Raw genomic sequence first — 18,494 nt, forward strand, 5'->3', positions numbered from 1 at the left:
GATCACTTGGCTAGCCAAACGATGAAGGGGACCAGGCAACATTTTTTTAGTATCAAGTTCATCAAGGCTAAACGAAGGTGCACAGTCCAAGGAGAGTAGCACAAGACCTAGAAGTTCCCAGGAGGTTGGTTGGTAGTGGTTCACAAGACCCAAGGGGAATGGCAGTCCTATGACTGCCACTTGGGGTATACTAGGAAAGGCTTTGTGGAAACGGTTTTAGGGGAGGATGATTCTCCAAGGGGTGGAGTGAGTGCCAAACTCAATATTCAGGATCAGAAGACCACAAAAAGTGTTTAGGGATAGGGCATGAAGGGATAGGGGATAGGATGGAGTAGATGCATGGATCTTCAGCAGATTTGGAGTGGATTTGGAGATCAGGCATGGGTTTTCAATGAAAAGGTTACCAGGAAGGGAAGGATGACAAGTTTGGGATCCATGATGATAGTCACCCAAGAACATAAGTTGGAATCCCGTCATCAAGTTTAGTGAAGGGGATGTCACATACTAATCCCAGGGCTGATCCTTGAAGGGTAACGGATAAAGAACCAGTTCTAGACCAGGCTCAGGAGCTTGTGTTGATTGTATGGGCAGGGGAGGCTTGTGGAGAGAACTAGGAGGCTATTGGCCAACACATGAAAGGACACTTTTGTCAGTTGCAACAAGATGGACAATTATTTGTCCAAGACCTGGCCGACAGCAGGTCGGCCATTCCATGAGGACTCCCAAGGCCTATATAAGACATAGTTTGCTCATTGGTTAGATCATTCAGCTCCCCATGGGCCGAGTCTCTAGACTTAGGCTTAGAGTAGGTGTTTACCACCTTTTGATGGCAGCCAAAGGCTGGCCAAGATCTGTACACCTTTTTGTACTAAATGAATATACTAAAACTCAGCTATATCTCTCTCTTCTTTGCTTGTGTTTTGCATCAGGTTGTTCTAGGATGGTGTTTAGGGTTGAAAGAAGACTCCCAGAGCTTAAGCATGTGACATCTGACCGGAGCTGTTCAATCTTGGTAAGATGTGAGTCTCTGAGAGTAGCCCTTCGCAACCAATCTGGCTTTGTGTTTGTCCAAAGATCCATCAGCATGAAACTTGGCATTAAAGATCTACTTGACCCCAATAACCTGTCGATGCAGAGGCTGGTCCACAAGCTTCCATGTACGATTCCTCTCAATAAAATCAATCTCGGCCTCCATGGCTGCCCACCACTCAGGAAGAGCAAGAGCCATATGATTATATCACTATACTCATTAGGGCGAGGTTACAAGAATGATGAAGTTGATGTAATCTTCATGTCCGTGTCAAAGGTTGTGCTGAAGAATTAGCAAGCTTATGAAGTTTCATATCGGAGAGATGAGAATCACGAACAGCGGTTTCAAGCCATCGTGAAATCTTGGGGGAAATCCTCCATTGCACAAGAGTAGGAGGAGGAGGAGAAGGCGGGGTAGGAAGAAGTGGGGATGGAGAGGTAGGGGGTAAAGAAGTTGATGGTGGAGACACTGGTTGTGGAGTTGCGGCGGCCCAAAGAAGGAGAGCAAGAATCATCTGAGGGTTCAACAAAGTGAACATTGCGAGAAATCACCAAGGATCGCGACTTTGGATCCCATAATCTGTAAGCTTTGGAATGAGAGCAAGGAATTTGTACTTCCTGGACTCGGGATCAAATTTGGATCTGTTAGAATCAGGGATATGACCATAGGAATCACAATCGAAAATCTTGAAATGAGATGAAGGTTTCTATCTAGTAAAAGCCTCCTCTGGAGTCATATGAGAAACTTCCTTTGTAGAAGAATGGTTGATGATGTAAACAGCAGTGCTCACAGCTCTCCCTAGAAAGAGGGAAGAAGATCAGAAGAAGAAAGCATGGCATGGGCCATCTCCTGAACAGTCCTGTTCTTGCGTTCAACTACACCATTCTGCTGAGGAGTGTGAGGTGTGGAAAATTGATGGCTTTTACCTTTCTATGAGAAAAAATTATGGAAGGCTTTGGAGATGAATTCTCCTCCATTGTCGGAGCGAAGACCCTCGGCCATGTGTTGAGAAGACAGCAGCTGCAGAGAAGTATAACTTGGAATCGTGAAACTCATGCTAACGGGTTTGAGTCCGGAGAGAATAAGTGCTTCCACTAGGCAAAGTATACCTAGGAGCTTCGCATTGTGAGCAAGCTTTGGCGACAAGGTTTTTGCAGCCAAAGTGGTGTGGTCGAACTTGATTTGGATTTATCTGTTGCCAAGAAATTGGACATCCACAATGCGCTCTTGCTCACTAACTAGCGTGGGTGTAAAGTTTTCTTCAACGGGGTCCGTTCCTTGGATTGGTCCCAAGTGTGAGCCTCTTTTGTCTCCTATGTATTACTTATCATGTTATTAATCACTGTTAATGTATTGCCATCAGTTAAGCATATCAAAACAGCTTTTCTACTATGGGCACTTTCTCATTGCATATTCTCTTTTGACATAAAATCAGATATTTTATTTAAATTGTCAACAAGGCTCATTCTGTTGGTTTTCTAAGAAAATGCATTTATGGTTATTAATAATCTGATAAATTAAATGCCTTGGATAGATTCCCCTCTTCCACCATCTCGGCTCTCTGTGCACGAGTGCATTATAGTGATGATTCTCTATAGTAACCCTTAAAAGGGGCTAAATCAATGAACCATTTTGTGGAAAGGATAAACAATCCCGTGATCGAGAATCCGTCTACATGAGCAAGAGATGGTGACATTAATATTGATTAATCATTCGCCTAAGAACTTAAGTTTATCATAAGACGAACACATCCATTGTCAATTCTCGAGCTGCCATGGGAAGATATTTCTATGGTTGGATTGGCAAAGAGCTGGGGGTTTCATAGTGATTGCATTTTCATTTGTTAAGCAAAGCACATACACCTTGTTCCTTACAATTGCGATAGTTGGGAAGGCTTGTCGTCCAAGGTGGTCTACTTGTATGGATTTCCGAATAGGATCATTTTGAATACGTTCACAGTGAAAGAAAGAGCATCACAGGTTGTAGGCCCAAAGCACAAACTGTAGAAGGCTAGAAACAATTGATTATTGTTGAAAAATGAGCATGAGGGAAGCCCGTAGGTGCTTACAAGCATAAGAGACTGTTGCTACAACCAGTGATCTCCAGCAGATATGCAAGAATGAGATGAAAAGTGAGGGGAAGGGTGAGAACCCTTATATATCCCTCCAGAGAGCTGGTCGGCCAGCTGTAGCAAGCCGACAGCTGTCCAGTAGCATAAAATGCTATAAAATGCCAAAAAAATGGTAGAAAAATCCCAAATAATATCTACTAAATATGCCAATGCAGGGTCTCATAAAATGACCAGTACAAGCATGAAAAAGGTGGTGTAGACCCTATGGAGATGATATATTCCAACACCTCCTCTTCAACGCTAGAGGGGCGGTCCAATATCAGCACGCTGAAGTAACACCTCAAAAGTAGCCCTCGGAAGTGGTTTGGTGAAGAGATCAGCCACATTGTCCTTAGTGGAACAGTAGGCCAGCCGAAGAAGTCCCAATTCGATCCAGTCGCGTACAAAATGATAATGCACTTCAATATGCTTGGATCGTCTCCGTATTACAGGATTCTGAGCTAGAGCAATAACACTCTGAGAATCCGAGAAGATAGTAATCGTGGAAGTGTTAGCATAGCGCAAATGCTCCAAAATCTGATGAATCCAAAGTGCCTTAGTGGAGGAGAGAAGGTAGGATTTATACTCAGCCTCGGCCCTCGGTGGAAGAAGTTTTCTGCTTTTGAGACTTCCAAGAGACTAATCCTGTACCAAACATGAAGCAATATCCAGATGTAGACCTCCGAGTATCAATGCAGCCTGCCCAATTAGAATCTGTGAAACCAACCAAATCAGCACCACTGGAATAGGTGATGCGTACCTCGAAGATAGCAAAGAACTCTCAAGGTTGCTTGCCAATGAGACCTTCGAGCGGCTGATGAGAATTGGCTGAGAACACTCATAGCATAGGAGATATCTGGATGGGTGTTGGCAAGGTAAAGCAATGAGCCGACAATCTGCCAGTACTCCTTGGAATCCACCAAGGGTGTATCATCCTCCTTGGATAACTTGGCATTGGGATCCATGGGATAAGAGAGAGGTTGTCATGTGCACAGTGTGTATCTACTGTGTGCTATACGCATGCAAGATAGTTAAGAAGGGTTGATTGTTTTGCAAGAAGTAGGATCTTTTTGCTTGGCAAAGAAGAGGCATGTTTGTGTGTGCATAAACTGCAGTCGCATAAACTGCAGGGAGAGAAACAGAAAAACGAAAAAAGCAAGTTTGCTTTTCGTTGATTGAACGAGAGAGAGAGCGAGAGACGTGCTAGATCGCTTATATGCGGGCAGATTGATGCGTTGGCACGTTTGCAGGCAGTGGTTACCGACGGGCTGAAGGCGCTTAAGGCTAGGCGGCCAAGCGACCAGGCCACGTGGCCTTGTGGCCAAACTAGCGCAGCCAGCCCAGGCGGCGCCTAGGCCAAGCAGGCCGGCACCCAAGCCAGCCCAGGCCTACGCAGGCGCTCCAGCCAGGTAGCGCAGCCAGCCAGGCAGTGCCCAGGCCAGGCCTGCGCAGCCAGCCCTGGCAGCGCCCACGCTAGGCGCTTTATGGCCAGGTCTATGAGAAGGTGGCGCAGGCCACTGCAGGCCGCCTGTGCGCAAGCAAGCGCCGGCAAGACAGCACGCGCAGGCAATTCCAGCGACGGCAGCCAGCACGCCAGCAACTATTCCTGGAGGGCCTGCGGAGCCAGCCCTGGCAGCGCCCACGCTAGGCGCTTTATGGCCAGGCCTATGAGAAGGTGGCGCAGGCCACTGCAGGCCGCCTGTGCGCAAGCAAGCGCCGGCAAGACAACACGCGCAGGCAGTTCCAGCGGCGGCAGCCAACACGCCGGCAACTATTCCTGGAGGGAAGAGAAAAAAAAAAACAAGGAAAGCACTCGTTATTTTTGGGCTTTCGTTTTTTTTACTTTAAATATATATATTTTTTAAAGGTTTAAAAGTCATCCCCTCTTCAAAGTTTAAAGGTGTTTATTTTTTTTCAGAAAAAAGAATATATATATATATATATATATATATATATATATATATTCAAGAAAAAAAAAACACAAAAACAAAGCAAAAGCTAAGCCTAGCTTTTGGAGTTTTTTTTTGGCTTTTGGGAAACCTTTATAAACCCCCTGAAGTGGGCTTCTTGCCACACATCTCTCAAGTTCTCAAGTTTAGTTCGCTCGCACTTTTGTTGTGCAAAGATCGAATTTTCTCTCCACGTACCCTCTTCACGATGTCGACCCAAGAATCAAAGTTGGAGCCCCTCGTGGAACGCGAAGGCTTACCGATGCCGATCTTTTTGACGATTTTGTATCAAAATCAGATTTCCAAGAGTTCAAAGTAGCTCTTGAAGCTTCTTCGACGGAACGTCAGGCACAAATCGCAGCCCAGATGCAGGCTTTGCAGAACTCCATCGCTCTATTGACCACCACCCTCTCTACTTTCTCGGGAATGGATACCTTGGCTTTAGCTTTAGGCCCCAATATTACTCCGGAACCGTTTGGGGGCGAGCAAAAGCAGCGAACCAAGGAGATCGTGGACACGTGGCTACATAAGTGGCAAGTTCACTTTCAGTTTCATCCATATGATGATGGAAAGAGGATTCAGTTAGCAGCAGGTTTCCTGTCCGGCAAAGCTTTGCTTTGGTGGAAGGAACTCAACCCTAAGCCAACGACTTGGGCACAATTTGAAGACGTTTTCAAGAAAGAATTCCTCAAGAAAGAGGATGATTACGATGTTGTTGCCCGGTTTTCAGCTTTGACCATGACCTCGCAGCACCTCACTTACGATATCTACCTCCAGAAGTTTCGTGACTTGCAGATGAAAGCTACAAAGATGGATCCCACTACTCTGTTGGGATTTTTCGTAGCTGGTTTACCAGACTCGTACCGATTTACAGGTTAAAAATAACAAATGTAAAACATTGGACGAGGCCATTCATTCAGCTCGTATCTATGATGATACGATGGTCTCTCCTAAGTCGAAACCCGTTACCGAGCAGGGGAACAAGCATAAAAGAAAGTTCTCCGCACCTATGACTAACACGACAGAAGGATAGTCTTCGGACCAACCTTCGAAGAGTTCCAGTTCGACTCCAGCGAAGAAGAAACGACTCCTTAGGGCTTCAAAGCTCAAGAAGGAAGGACGTTGTTTTATCTGCGAAGAAGAAGGACACATGCGTAACGAGTGCCCAAAGCAAAAGGGTACCAAGACAAACGTAGGACCCAAGCCAAAGGCAGCTAACCAGTTGTCTTTGATAGGTACGTCAATTAGTGTACTTTCTCGTCCTAGTACTTGTTCTGATTGTCTGTTCAATTCTAAGGTTTTTGGCTTGCGTGATCTTCTCCGAGTTTATGGAGAAGTGAATGGCCGTAAAATTCACATTCTTTTAGACCCTGGCAGCTCGCATAACTTTGTTAACTACAAACTTGTGCAGAAATTGAGTCTTGATACGACACTCAGCGACCATACCTATGAGGTACGTCTACCTGCGGGAAGGCAAGTTTGGGATCGCAAGGTGGAGATGCTTCCAATCCAGATTCAGGACTACAAAGACACTCTGGAATGCTATGTTATGCATCTGGAAAATGTAGACTTGTTATTAGGGATTGAGTGGTTTAAGACTCTTGAAGTCCAGATAGATTGGTCTAGTCATATTTTTTCTTTTCAGCATAGGGACACCAAGTATAGTATTTTAGGTGATTGTATTCATCCCTCTCAGGGACCTCTTGTAAATACAATTGATTTTGGAAATATAATGGATTCTTCTTTGTATACTACTTTTCATTGTGTATTGATTCCACTTTCTTCTTTTCTCATCCCTTCCATGGATGTAAATGAATTAAGTGTGTTTGAAAGCAAAGAATTACAGAAGATACTCGATTCGTTTCAAGATGTATTTCCTAAGGAACTGCCATCAGGTTTACCACCTAAACGGGCAGTAGATCATCGTATTGACTTGATCCTTGTTGGTGCTCATCCTGTGAGTATTCCACCTTATAGGATGAGCCAAGCTGAGGAAGATGAGTTGGCTAAACAACTCGAAGATTATTTAAGGATGGGCCAGATCCGTCCAAGTAAATCACCTTGGGATGCACCTGTGTTGCTTAGGAGAAAGAAGGACAATACCTGGAGAATGTGTATAGATTACAAGAGATTGAACAAGCTGACCATTAAGAACCGTTATCCTCTCCGTAGATGACCTGATTGACCGGTTAGCAAGAGCGAAATATTTCACGAAGATAGATTTACGTACTGGCTATCACCAGATACGTATTCATAAAAGGCATGTCGAAAGAACCGCCTTTCGGACTAGGTATGGCCGTTACGAGTTTCTCGTATTACCTTTTGGGTTAACCAATGCTCCAGCCACTTTCCAGCAAATGATGAACGATCTTTTTCGTGAACATTTGGGAAAATTTGTGGTGGTGTTCCTGGATGATATGTTGATATATAGTCGTACTCTTGAAGATCATGTCAGACACCTCATGATTGTCTTATCTATTTTAAGACAGAATCGACTATATGCTAAGTTAAGTAAATGTGAGGTCTTTATGACCGACATCATTTACTTGGGACACAAGATCACTCGAGATGGATTGAGCTTTGACTATGACTGAGTTCAGAAGGTTCTGGACTGGCCTATACCGCGAACAGTGAAACAACTTCGTTCTTTTCTCGGTTTTGTTGTTTTTCTTCGGAAATCTGTACGGGAGTACTCTCAGCTCACACTACCGATGACCGACTTATTGAAAGGTCGTGGACGTAAGTCAAATCAGCCTATCACTTGGAATAACGATTTGGATTTGGCCTTCAGACTTTTGAAAGATAAAGTCAAGGAAGCACCTATCTTAGCATTACCCGATCTTAGTCGGCCTTATGTTCTTGAAACTGATGCCAGTGACTATGCTATTGGGGCTGCTTTATTTCAAGATGGTAGACCGGTTGCTTTTGAAAGTAAAAAGCTAGACGACACTCAATCTCGTTGGCCAACCCTTGAGAAGGAGCTTTATGCTGTGATTCATGCTCTCAAGGTTTGGAGACATTATTTATATGGCTCCAAGTTTGTGGTATTGACTGATCATCAGTCAATCAAGTATGTGTGTGATGCGGATGATTTGAGAGGAAGGAAAGCTCGTTGGGCAGAGTTAATGCAAGATTTTGATTTTGAGATCCGTTATCGGAAAGGGTCCATGAATAGCATTGCAAATGCGCTTAGTCGGATTAGAGAGGTGAATTCTTTGTCGTTCACCGGATTTCTATTGACTTATTTCAGTCATTGAAAGGGTTTTGCAGGACTGATAGTTATTTTGGTCCATTTTGGCAGAAGATCCAGGACGGGAGCTCATTGATTGACCAAGACTTGGTGATTGAGCAGTCTACCATTCAGGTAGCAGGAGGTCAGTGGATGATTCGGAATGGTTTGCTATTCCGTAATGACAAAATTTGTGTACCACAGATCCCGGACATTAGGTCCAAGATTCTTAAGGAGTGTCACGACGCCCCTTCTGCTGGACACCCTGGGGTACACAGGACACTATCATTAGTGAAACACACTTTTTATTGGCCGAAGATGAAAGGATATGTAGAAGATTATGTTCTCAAGTGTCAAATTTGTCAGGCAAATAAAGCTGAACGCTTTAGACAGGCTGGATTGTTGCATCCTTTGCAAATCCCAGGTAATAAATGGAAAAGTATTTCCATGGATTTTATTACCGGATTGCCAAGAACACATCAAGGCCACGATTCTATTTGGGTTGTGGTAGATCGCTTGACAAAAATGGCTAGATTTTTACCGACCCGGAAGACTATTACAGCTACGCAATTAGCTCGGCAGTTTATCGAGCAATTGTTTAGACTGTACGGGTTACCGCAGGACATAGTCAGTGATAGGGACTCTAAGTTTACGAGTGAATTTTGGAAACTTGTTTTTGAGAAGTTGGAAACAACTTTGAATTTGAGTTTCTCTGATCATCCTCAATCTGATGGCCAGACTGAAAGAGTAAATCAGATTTTGGAGGATATGCTTCGAGCATATGTATCCAAAAGGCAGAGTTCATGGGAGGATTATCTTCCTATGTTAGAATTTGCATATAACAGTACCAAGCATACGAGTACAGGGTTTAGTCCTTTCATGCTTATGTATGGTTTTCAACCTAGATCACCTGTTACAATAGGATTTTCAGGACTTCAGCATGATGCAGCACGTAATTTTTTGCAAGATATGCAGGAAATGTTACAAGTTGCGAAGGAATCTATTAGAAGTGCTCAAGATCGAGACAGGTTTTATTCTAATAGACATCGTTCACCTAGAGAGTTCTCTGAAGGAACGATGGTGTATTTGCGAGTTCTGAAAGATTCCGAGACTTTACGGACAGGTAGATCTCCGAAATTATCCCCTAGATATTGTGGACCATTTCGTGTTACACGACGGATTGGTTCAGTTGCTTGTGAATTGGATTTGCCTTCTCATGTGAAAGTTCATCCTGTATTTCATGTCAGTAGACTTAAGGAAGTACTGGGTGGAGCAGATCAGTTAGTTACTCCTCAAGAAATTATAGATGTCGAGTACATGACATTTGTTCCGCACGAACCCGAAAAGATTCTTGGATTTCATGAACGATGATTGCGTAATACGCTTATCACGGAATACAAGATCAAGTGGAAGGATCGTGTTGAGGAGGACGCTACATGGGAGACATTGACTACTCTTCAGAGAGATTACCTTGGCTTTTTAGTGAGCTCAGGAGTGAGCTCTTAGAGGAAGGGGAGTATGTCATGTGCACAGTGTGTATCTACTGTGTGCTATACGCATGCAAGACTAGTTTCGAGGCTTGGGGAAGCTTGGAACTAGGCAGGTTGATTGATGAGCCGAGTTAGGGAAATACTAACGGGCGGGCACCCAAGTATGGACGGGCGGGCACCCAAGTGTGGATGCCCGATGACCGGCCAAGAGCCTATAAAAGGGTGGCCAAGGTTAGTTATTGCATTATAGAGAGTCTCGCGAGTTTGTGAGAGCTCTATGGTCTTGGAGCCTGGATCTAGTGCAGACGTGCACTTGCTTTATGCAGCCGAGGCCGGAAGCAGTCTCGAGGCCCGCGAGGGCAGCGTCGTGGCGGTATGGGACGTCGCGAGGAGGAGATTGGTCGGTACGTCATCCTAGTTAGCTCAGCTCGTGGCTCGGTGGGGACAGCCAAGACTGTGGGCTTGCCCACGGCTGTCATGGTTGGGAGGTGAGTCAGGCCTGCACCCCCTTGTTGTTTGTTTGTTCGTTTGTTTGCAGGATTCGAGCCTCGAACCAAGATCTATCACAAGGAGATCCGTGGGGATTTGACAGAGGTGTACAATTTGACAACCCATAAAGTGAGAGCAACTTCTTCACATACGTTTGCTAAGAAATGAAGATACAGTCATCTTTTTGCCAAACCTCTAGCCCAAGAAAATAATGAAGAAGGCCAAGATCAGTCATCTCAAATGTCTTTGAGAGCTTGGATTGGACATGTGTGACCAACTCAGTATCTGAGCCAAAAAGGATGAGGTCATCAACATACAAAACAATGACACAAATATCTCCACCAAAAAGAAGCACATAGAGATTGCTGTCAACATATGCCCTCTCAAAGCCAAGAGATATCAAGAAGGCATCAATCTTCTGATACTAGGCACGCGGGGCCTGTTTGAGACCATAAAGAGCCTTCTTTAGAAGATACACATGGGTGTCGTGTCCCTGAATCACAAAACCAAGAGGCTGCTCAACATAAACTTCCTCTAAATTTCCATTCAGAAAAGTGGATTTGACATCCATTTGGAACAGGGGCTATCTGAAGTGTGCAACCCGAGCCAAAACAATCCTGATGGTGGCATACTTGGCTGTAGGAGCAAATGTCTCATCAAAGTCTTCACTTGCATTTTGAGCATATCCTCGAGCAACAAGGCGGGCTTTGTACTTATCCAAAGTACCATGTGCATGAAACTTGACTTTGAAAATCCATTTCACACCAATCACATGACGATGAGAAGGCTGTGGCACCAAAGACCAAGTGTGATTCCTCTCAATAGAGGACATCTCTGCTTCCATGGCTTGCCGCCATTGCGGCTGTGAAAGAGTCTCCTTTGGACTCTCAGGCTCATCGATCTCTTGGAGAGAACTTATGAGAGCATAATTTATTGTGTGATGAGATGTGGAAGCCCGAGATGAACGGCGAGGTCCAGGGGTGGTGGTAGAGATCTGGTTATGGAGCTGTGCATCAGTGAGACTGGAATCTCTAGAGAGTTGCTGAACCCATAGAGGTAGGCCAGCCTTCCTCTCAAAGCGTGAAGAAGAAGAAGATCTAGTTTCAATAGAGGACTCATGCTGGGAGAGGTGATGAAGTAAGCACTGGTGGGGGTAATCCCGTAGTCAAAACAGGACTCGTAGAGGGACTGGGAGCTGCAGAAGCTGGTGCAACAGGAACTGGTGGCTGTAAAGTAATAGCTGGCACCGGAGTTGGAGGAGGAGGAGGAGGAGGTGGATGTGGAAGAGGTATAAGATCACTAACATCCGTTGGGAATGGATCGTTGAGAAAATCTGTAGATGTATCAAGTGGAGAGGATTCGATGCCAAACAAGCTCTTAGCAAACCAAGCATCACGGGAAATGATGATGTCATCAACCTCCGGATCCTAGAAGCGGTATCCTTTGGATCTCAGACTATAGCCTGTGAAGATCATCCTCTTTGACTTCGGTGCGAGTGTGGTCCTCTTCTGATTTGGGACATGCACATAAGCAACAGAACCGAAAATACGTAGATGAGAAACATAAGGCTTGTGTCTTGCAAGAGCCTCCTCTGGGGTCATCTCCTCAACTGCTTTTGTGAGAGAGCGGTTAATGAGATAAACTGAGGAAGCCACAGCTTCACCCCAGAAAGCAGGAGGGAGACTTGGATGATGCAACAAAGAATGAGCCATCTCTTTTACGGTCCGGTTCTTCCGTTCCACAACTTCATTCTGCTGAGGAGTGTAAGGAACTCTGGTCTGTTGGTGAATGCCCTTCGACACAAGGAAGTTATCAAACGGTATAAACCATAGTTGCATCCAAACTACGTTTGGATGTAATCCAAACGTTTGGAGCGTTCGCTAATGTTTGGAAACGTTAGTGAACGTGCACTTTTGATTTTACAAGTTAAAAAACGAACGCAAGTCAACGCCGTTTTTTCCCCTTATGTGTGCGGCGCTCAAGTCTTCTCTTGCAGGCGTCTCTATGCGGCGCTCACGTCTCTCTCTCTCTCTCTCTCTCCTATACACGCTCAAGTCTCTCTCTCTCTCTCTCTCTCTCTCTCTCTCTCTCTCTCTCTCCCCCTCCTGCAAAATTGAAACTAAAGGTTGTATAGTATTAGCAAGTGCTTTAACGTTCATTGATGAATCTTCAAACTTCATATTTCAAAATTTTATAAGTAAACTATAAATTTTGTATATATATATATTGGGGGCAGTGTTCACTACGCTTGGAATCTTTTTAGCACTTTTTCCAAACGTACTAAACGTATCATTCACTACGTTTGGAACTACCTTGGTATAAACTTGCTACCATTATCAGTCCGGAGAAAAGAAACTGTACTGTCAGATTGATTTTTCACCATCTAAGTCCTGAAGCTGGCAAAAACATTTGACTTGCAAGATAGAAAACATACCCAGACTTTGCGAGTGAAATCATCCACAAGAAGAAGAAAATATTGAGTCCCTCTAAGAGAATCAACCTCCATGGGTCTAGCAAGATCTGCATGTATAAGCTCCAGTCTTCGGGTTGCTCGATGAGTGGCCTCCTCTGGAAACACATCTCGATGATGCTTGGCCATCATGCAAGATGAGCAAATGTGTCAAAGAGACCTGAGCTGAGGTAGTCTGCTGACAATCTGTTGAGAATGGAACTTCTGTAAGGTAGCGATGGGTACATGACTGAAGCGAGAATGCCACTGAGAAGTATCTGCCTCAGAAACCAAAGTCATCAAGGGGGAGAAAAGTTGATGAATATGCGAGTCAGTGCGAGGGATCTGGAAAGAAAAGTTGGTGATCTTGTAGAGATCCCCTTCATGGATTCCATTGGCAACAACCGAGAGAGTTTTCCTGTCGATCACTTCAATGACCTCATCATCAAAGTACAGACCAAGTTCCTTCTGAGAAGCTTTGAATACAGAAAACAGATTTTTGGAAATCCGTGGAACATGTAAAACATCATGTAAGGTGGCAGAGGAACCCAAAGAAACATTACCAACACCGGTGACAGGAAGCGAAGAGTTGTCGCCAATACGAACTGAAGAAGAGAGAGTTTGGTAGTCCTCTAAGATATGGGCTTGATTGGTCATGTGGCAGAAGCACCACACATTCCACTGCTTCAAGTGTGTCACTGACCTCTTCTGGAGAAGTCATCGTTGTGATCACGAGAAATGAATCCTGTGAAGAAGTAGATGAATCTGTGACTGCCGTGTATGCAACTTTGGCAGATCCCTCCTCTGAAACTTTGTCCTTGCCCGCCCTTGTCTTTGGTGTTGTCCTTGTCCGATGCTTTGGAAGCATCCTTGGCTTTGGCTGCTCTAGAGTCATCACGACGAGCAAAGCAACGAGCCTCAGTATGACCTGTCTTGCCACAGTAATCAGATTCATTGCTTTTGTCCTTGGACTCCTTTGAATCCTGTTTACCCTTGCCTATGCCTTTGTTTTTGTTGTTGTTGTTGGTCCCTTTTCCGCCTTTGCCTTTGCTCTCGTTAGAGGCAACAAAAGCAGACTCCGACTTGCCTTTTCCACGAAGCATGCACTTGTTGTGGAGATAACTCACGACTTCCTCAAAAGGAGGGAGAGGATCACGGAAATAAATATTATCCTTAAAAGAATCAAAGGAAGTAGGCAATTTACCAAGAAGTTTATGGATGGGATTATTGATGGTGCTCCCTTACTCCTCAGGCTGTAGCTTGATATGGGTGAACTCTCTAATCTTCTCAATCAAGTTATCTGACTCATTGATTGTAAGCTTCTCCAGATATGACTCCAATTTGTCACTGTCGAAACTCTCCCATACCTCCCTTGGATCTCTATCCACATATGATGAGCATAACTCCGGGTAGAGACAGAATGTGCCTGTATAGATGGAGTCATGCAATGGATGATGATAAGACGAGCCCGAGCATCCAATATGCTTCTCAAAGCAGGGTCCACCAAGTGAGGTGTGGAGATAGCCATCCACACACCTTCCAGCAATAACTGAGTGTAGAAAGACCATGTATGATAGTTGGTTGCTGTAAGCTTCATGGAGTCACTGACTTGGGGAGGATTGTAGGATGGTATATGGCTAGGGGTGGGAGCACGACCTGGATGAGAGAAACTCAAAGAAGAAAAATTGGGAAGAGGAACCACCTGGGGAGCGGGAGCAGGGGATCGAGGCAATGAAGGAGCTGGAGTATCAATGGGAGAAGGAGCAGCACTAGAGAAATCTCCTGAAGCTCTCTTCTAGGTGCTGAGGACAAGGTTCCTGAGGGATTTGTTTTCTCTATTTCTCTTTTCTCATCCTCCCTCCCTTTCTTCTCTCTCCTCTTGCTGTGCACAGCTTGAGAGGAGGCTATTTACTGTTTTTTTACAGCCCTCTCTCTCTAGAGAAGGAGCAAAAACGCAGCAGTTAAGTAGTACAGATGCAGAAAACGCAGCACAATGATGAAGCCTCTACTCCAATCAGAAAAACGCAGCAGTTTCTTACCTGTAGATCAGCGTTGGCTCTGATACCATGAAAGAAAGAGCATCACATGTTGTCGGCCCAAAACACAAACGGTAGAGGCTGAAAACAGTTGATTATTGCTGAAAAATGAGCACGAGGGAAGCTCGTAGGTGCTTACAAGCATAAGAGTTATAGGTATATAATAGTCTTGTGGGTTGACTACCAGGAGTATATAACATGCACGTTCCTAAAAGGTGAATTTGGGCATGTTCTTGGATTCATCTTGGTATATAATTCAGTTGTATTAGCGGACATGCAGATTTCACATTGTGAAGTTTTCGTCCGAGTTGCGGCCAGTTGATATTGTGCTTATTCTTTCTATCTTTAGCGGTGCATTTGCCCTATCAACTGCTTATTTGCTATACTAATTCTTTCTATTTGCTACTTCCCTTAGTGCTAGGCTTCATTATGGTTGAGTCTGTCTTGCATCTCCGGAGGTTTGATAGATACTTAGTACGAAGGGCTTTGTGTGAATATATGCTCTTATGTGTGTGTGTGTGTGTGTGTGTGGAGTGCGTGTGTGAGAGCATATCTTGATACAGAGTTCTACATCCACTATTGGGCAGTGATGACGTTAGTGGGGATGTCGTAGTATCTAGTCCATACTATGCATAATGGAGTTGATAGTTATATAGTCTTGTGGGTTGACTACCATGAGTATATAACATGCACATTCCTAAAAGGTCATTTTGGGCATGTTCCTGGATGCATCTAGGTATATATATATATACATATATACATATATATGTATGTATATATGTATATATGTATATATGTATGTATATATGTATATATATATGTATATAAGAGACTGTTGCTACAGCCAATGACCTCCAATAGATATGCAAGAATGAGATGAAAAGTGAGAGGAAGGGTGAGAACCCTCATATATCCCTCCAGAGAGCTAGTTGCCGAGATGTAGCAGGCCGACAGCTGTCCAGTAGCATAAAATGCTATAAAATTCCTAACAAATTGTAGAAAATCCCAAATAATATCTGCTAAATATGCCAATGTAGGGTCTCATAAAATGACCCGTACAAGCATGAAAAAAGGTGATGTAGACCCTCTGGAGATGATATATTCCAACATAGGAGCGTTTTGGAAGGCCTTGGTTTACGGTCTTGGGGACGAATTATAGTTCACAATAACCTTTCACCCACAGACAAATGGTCAAACCGAGAGCGTGAACAAGTCCATGATCATAGTGCTTCGGTGTTTTTGTCAAGAGCATCGGGCTCTTTGGGAGGAGTTTTCATTGTTGGTGGACCATTCCATTAATGATACCATCCAGGTATCAATGAAAAAAGACTTCTTTTTTGAGGTGGTCTATGGTTGTTGGTGGTGAACCCGACGACTTGAACTCTCGAGGCTTCCAAAGGACATTATGGTGCAGATCATGTGGCTGAGGATCTGGATTAGATGTTTGCAACAGATCTGGGAGGAGATATGGAAGGCTCAGGCAAAGCAAGTTATGATGTCGATAAGCATTGCCGAGATTGCCACATTTGCATATAAATGAGATTGCCGACGATTGAAGGAAATCAGGGTTTTCCGTCAACTTGGAATTGTATTGTTTATCATTTGTATTTCATTGTACATCCTTTCTTGTATACGTAAGTTTGGGTTCAGGATTTACACCAAAGCTAGGGAGATACTTGTCTGTGATTGTGTTTGTACAAGTCTTTTGCCATTTCTTTCTCTGTTTACATACTCACATCACCACTAGTCTTTCTCTGTTCACATTCTTAATCACTGGTAGTCTTACATAGGTAGTGCTCAAGAAATGGATACAATCGCATGTTTGAATGCCTAGATTGTGTTAAGATGCTGAAGTGCAGGCAAGCAGGCTTCTTAACTCATTCAAGTAGAGTTCATATGCTGTTTGTCTTAGTTGTGTGCTTGTTTTTACTGCCTGAACAGGTGGGTGGAGAGCTTGTTGATTTCATCATTGTCCTTCGATCCACCAAGGCCGTGAAGGCATTCAGTGGTCGGATGCACCTCTCTGTTGGAGCTGGATTGAGTGCATCCGTGGGACCTCTTGGTAGACTAGCAGAGGCAGATCTACGTGTTGGGGATAAAGGTGCTGCTGCATGTTTCACCTATAGTTGCAGTCAAGGTCAGTTTTTCTGTTCTTTCCTTGTTATCATTGTTTTCTTCACGTGTGCTTCTGGGTACTTACACCACTATGATTATAGGTGCTTTTGTTGGAGTATCGCTTGAGGGTAATGTGGTAGCCTCCCGTGTTGAGACTAATGCACGTTTCTATGGAGACGTGTATTTGACCTCGGAGTATATACTGTTTGGACCCATTCCGGCACCAAGAGCTGCTGCTCCTTTATATGGTGCTTTGCATGATCTATTCACAACTGTGGGTGGCTGATCCTCCTTATTAAGTTTTTGTAAATTATATAAGTGTTATGGACTAGCGCTTAGCTCTTTGTACATAGTGCTCCAAATAAAATGCGTCAGGTTAATCATGTCAAAAACTTAAGTGAATATTATCTATAATGCTTGACAATTGTACAGATGTGGTTAAAAACAATTGGCAAGCTTTACGTTGCCTGTTGCACCTTAGATGGTGCTGTACATTCAATGTATTGACCCTCATTTTTTTGGATTCAATGGCCTCTTTCATCTTTCCCGAGTTTGTATAACTAGCATTTGATAATTGTTCAATACTTGAGCACATGATGAAGCCAAATTTTTAGAGGTTAATGATGAAAGTAGGCATAAAAATGTAAAAGACATTGAAGTGTGCAATCATTGGTGATTTCTTTGTTATCAGGTCAGGTTTCCATGCTATTTGAGAAATGACTTCCTACCCACATGCTTTTGGTAGACAGGTGCCTTTTTTGACAACTGAAAAGTTTGCTGGCTTTGAAAAGAAAACACCAAGTCCTTCGCCTCCTATGTAGTTGTGCTGGTGGGTGGCTGTTGGCATGTCATTCAACAATTGATATTTTGTTGTATTAAATTTTTGTGTGAGAATGTTTTAAGCATCATCAAGCAAAATCTTCAATAGCATCAAGTGACATCTTCCAAAAAAGCTTGTGGGATATCTACTACTTTACCACACCACTTTTGTATACTAGAGTTATGGTATAGTTATAGTGCCAACTCATATAGTTGGATTCACACAATGGACCAATCTTTGTATGTTATAGTAGGAAAGTACTTTTCTTTATAGTATCTTTTAATGTTATAGTTGTAGAGAAGAGAAGAGAATATAAGAAATTTAGCCATCCATCTCTTTTAATGTTATCGTTGTAAAGAAGAGAAGAGAAGAGAATATAAGAAAATTTGGCCATCCATTTTTCGTGTGTGCTTGTCTACTCAAGTGTGTGTGTTTGCTTGCAAGGAGATTAAGCTCATCCTCTCTCCCACATTCTTCTCATGGTATTAGAGTGTCGGGTTGTTAAAGAGCTCAATAGGCAAGTTGCTTGCAAGCCAAGGAAGCGGTACTACATGAGTAAGGGTAACTTTATCTCTTTCCTTTTGATTTGGAAGCAAATCTCTGTAGGTAGTTGCTAGGCAAGATCAGCAATAGGTAAGAACAATAGTACTTTTATATTGATTATTCTTGGAGTGGAATCAATATAAAAGTACTTGCTTACTTTGTTAACAACTCACACATGATGCATCTTATGTTAAGATATTGAGCTCAACTAGTGCAGTCATTGATGTCCTATAT

General features: G+C 43.6%; 1 protein-coding gene across 2 annotated transcripts in view; it reads left to right on the top strand.

The window, feature by feature from the left end:
• Nucleotides 1–17,425, top strand: part of LOC147613078 (uncharacterized) — a 48,958-nt gene extending 31,533 nt beyond the window's left edge. For both annotated transcript variants that reach the window (XM_086782378.1, XM_086782379.1), the window contains exons 5-6: nucleotides 16,724–16,919; nucleotides 16,999–17,425. In XM_086782378.1, coding sequence (XP_086638504.1) covers nucleotides 16,724–16,919; nucleotides 16,999–17,183 — 381 coding nt within the window. In that variant the 3' untranslated portion in view covers nucleotides 17,184–17,425. The remainder of the gene's footprint in view (nucleotides 1–16,723; nucleotides 16,920–16,998) is intronic.
• Nucleotides 17,426–18,494: the final 1,069 nt, after the last annotated feature.

Source organism: Cibotium barometz, chromosome 44, assembly GCF_041138505.1.
Source record: "Cibotium barometz isolate CiBa-2024 chromosome 44, ASM4113850v1, whole genome shotgun sequence".
NCBI classification, from domain to species: domain Eukaryota; kingdom Viridiplantae; phylum Streptophyta; class Polypodiopsida; order Cyatheales; family Cibotiaceae; genus Cibotium; species Cibotium barometz.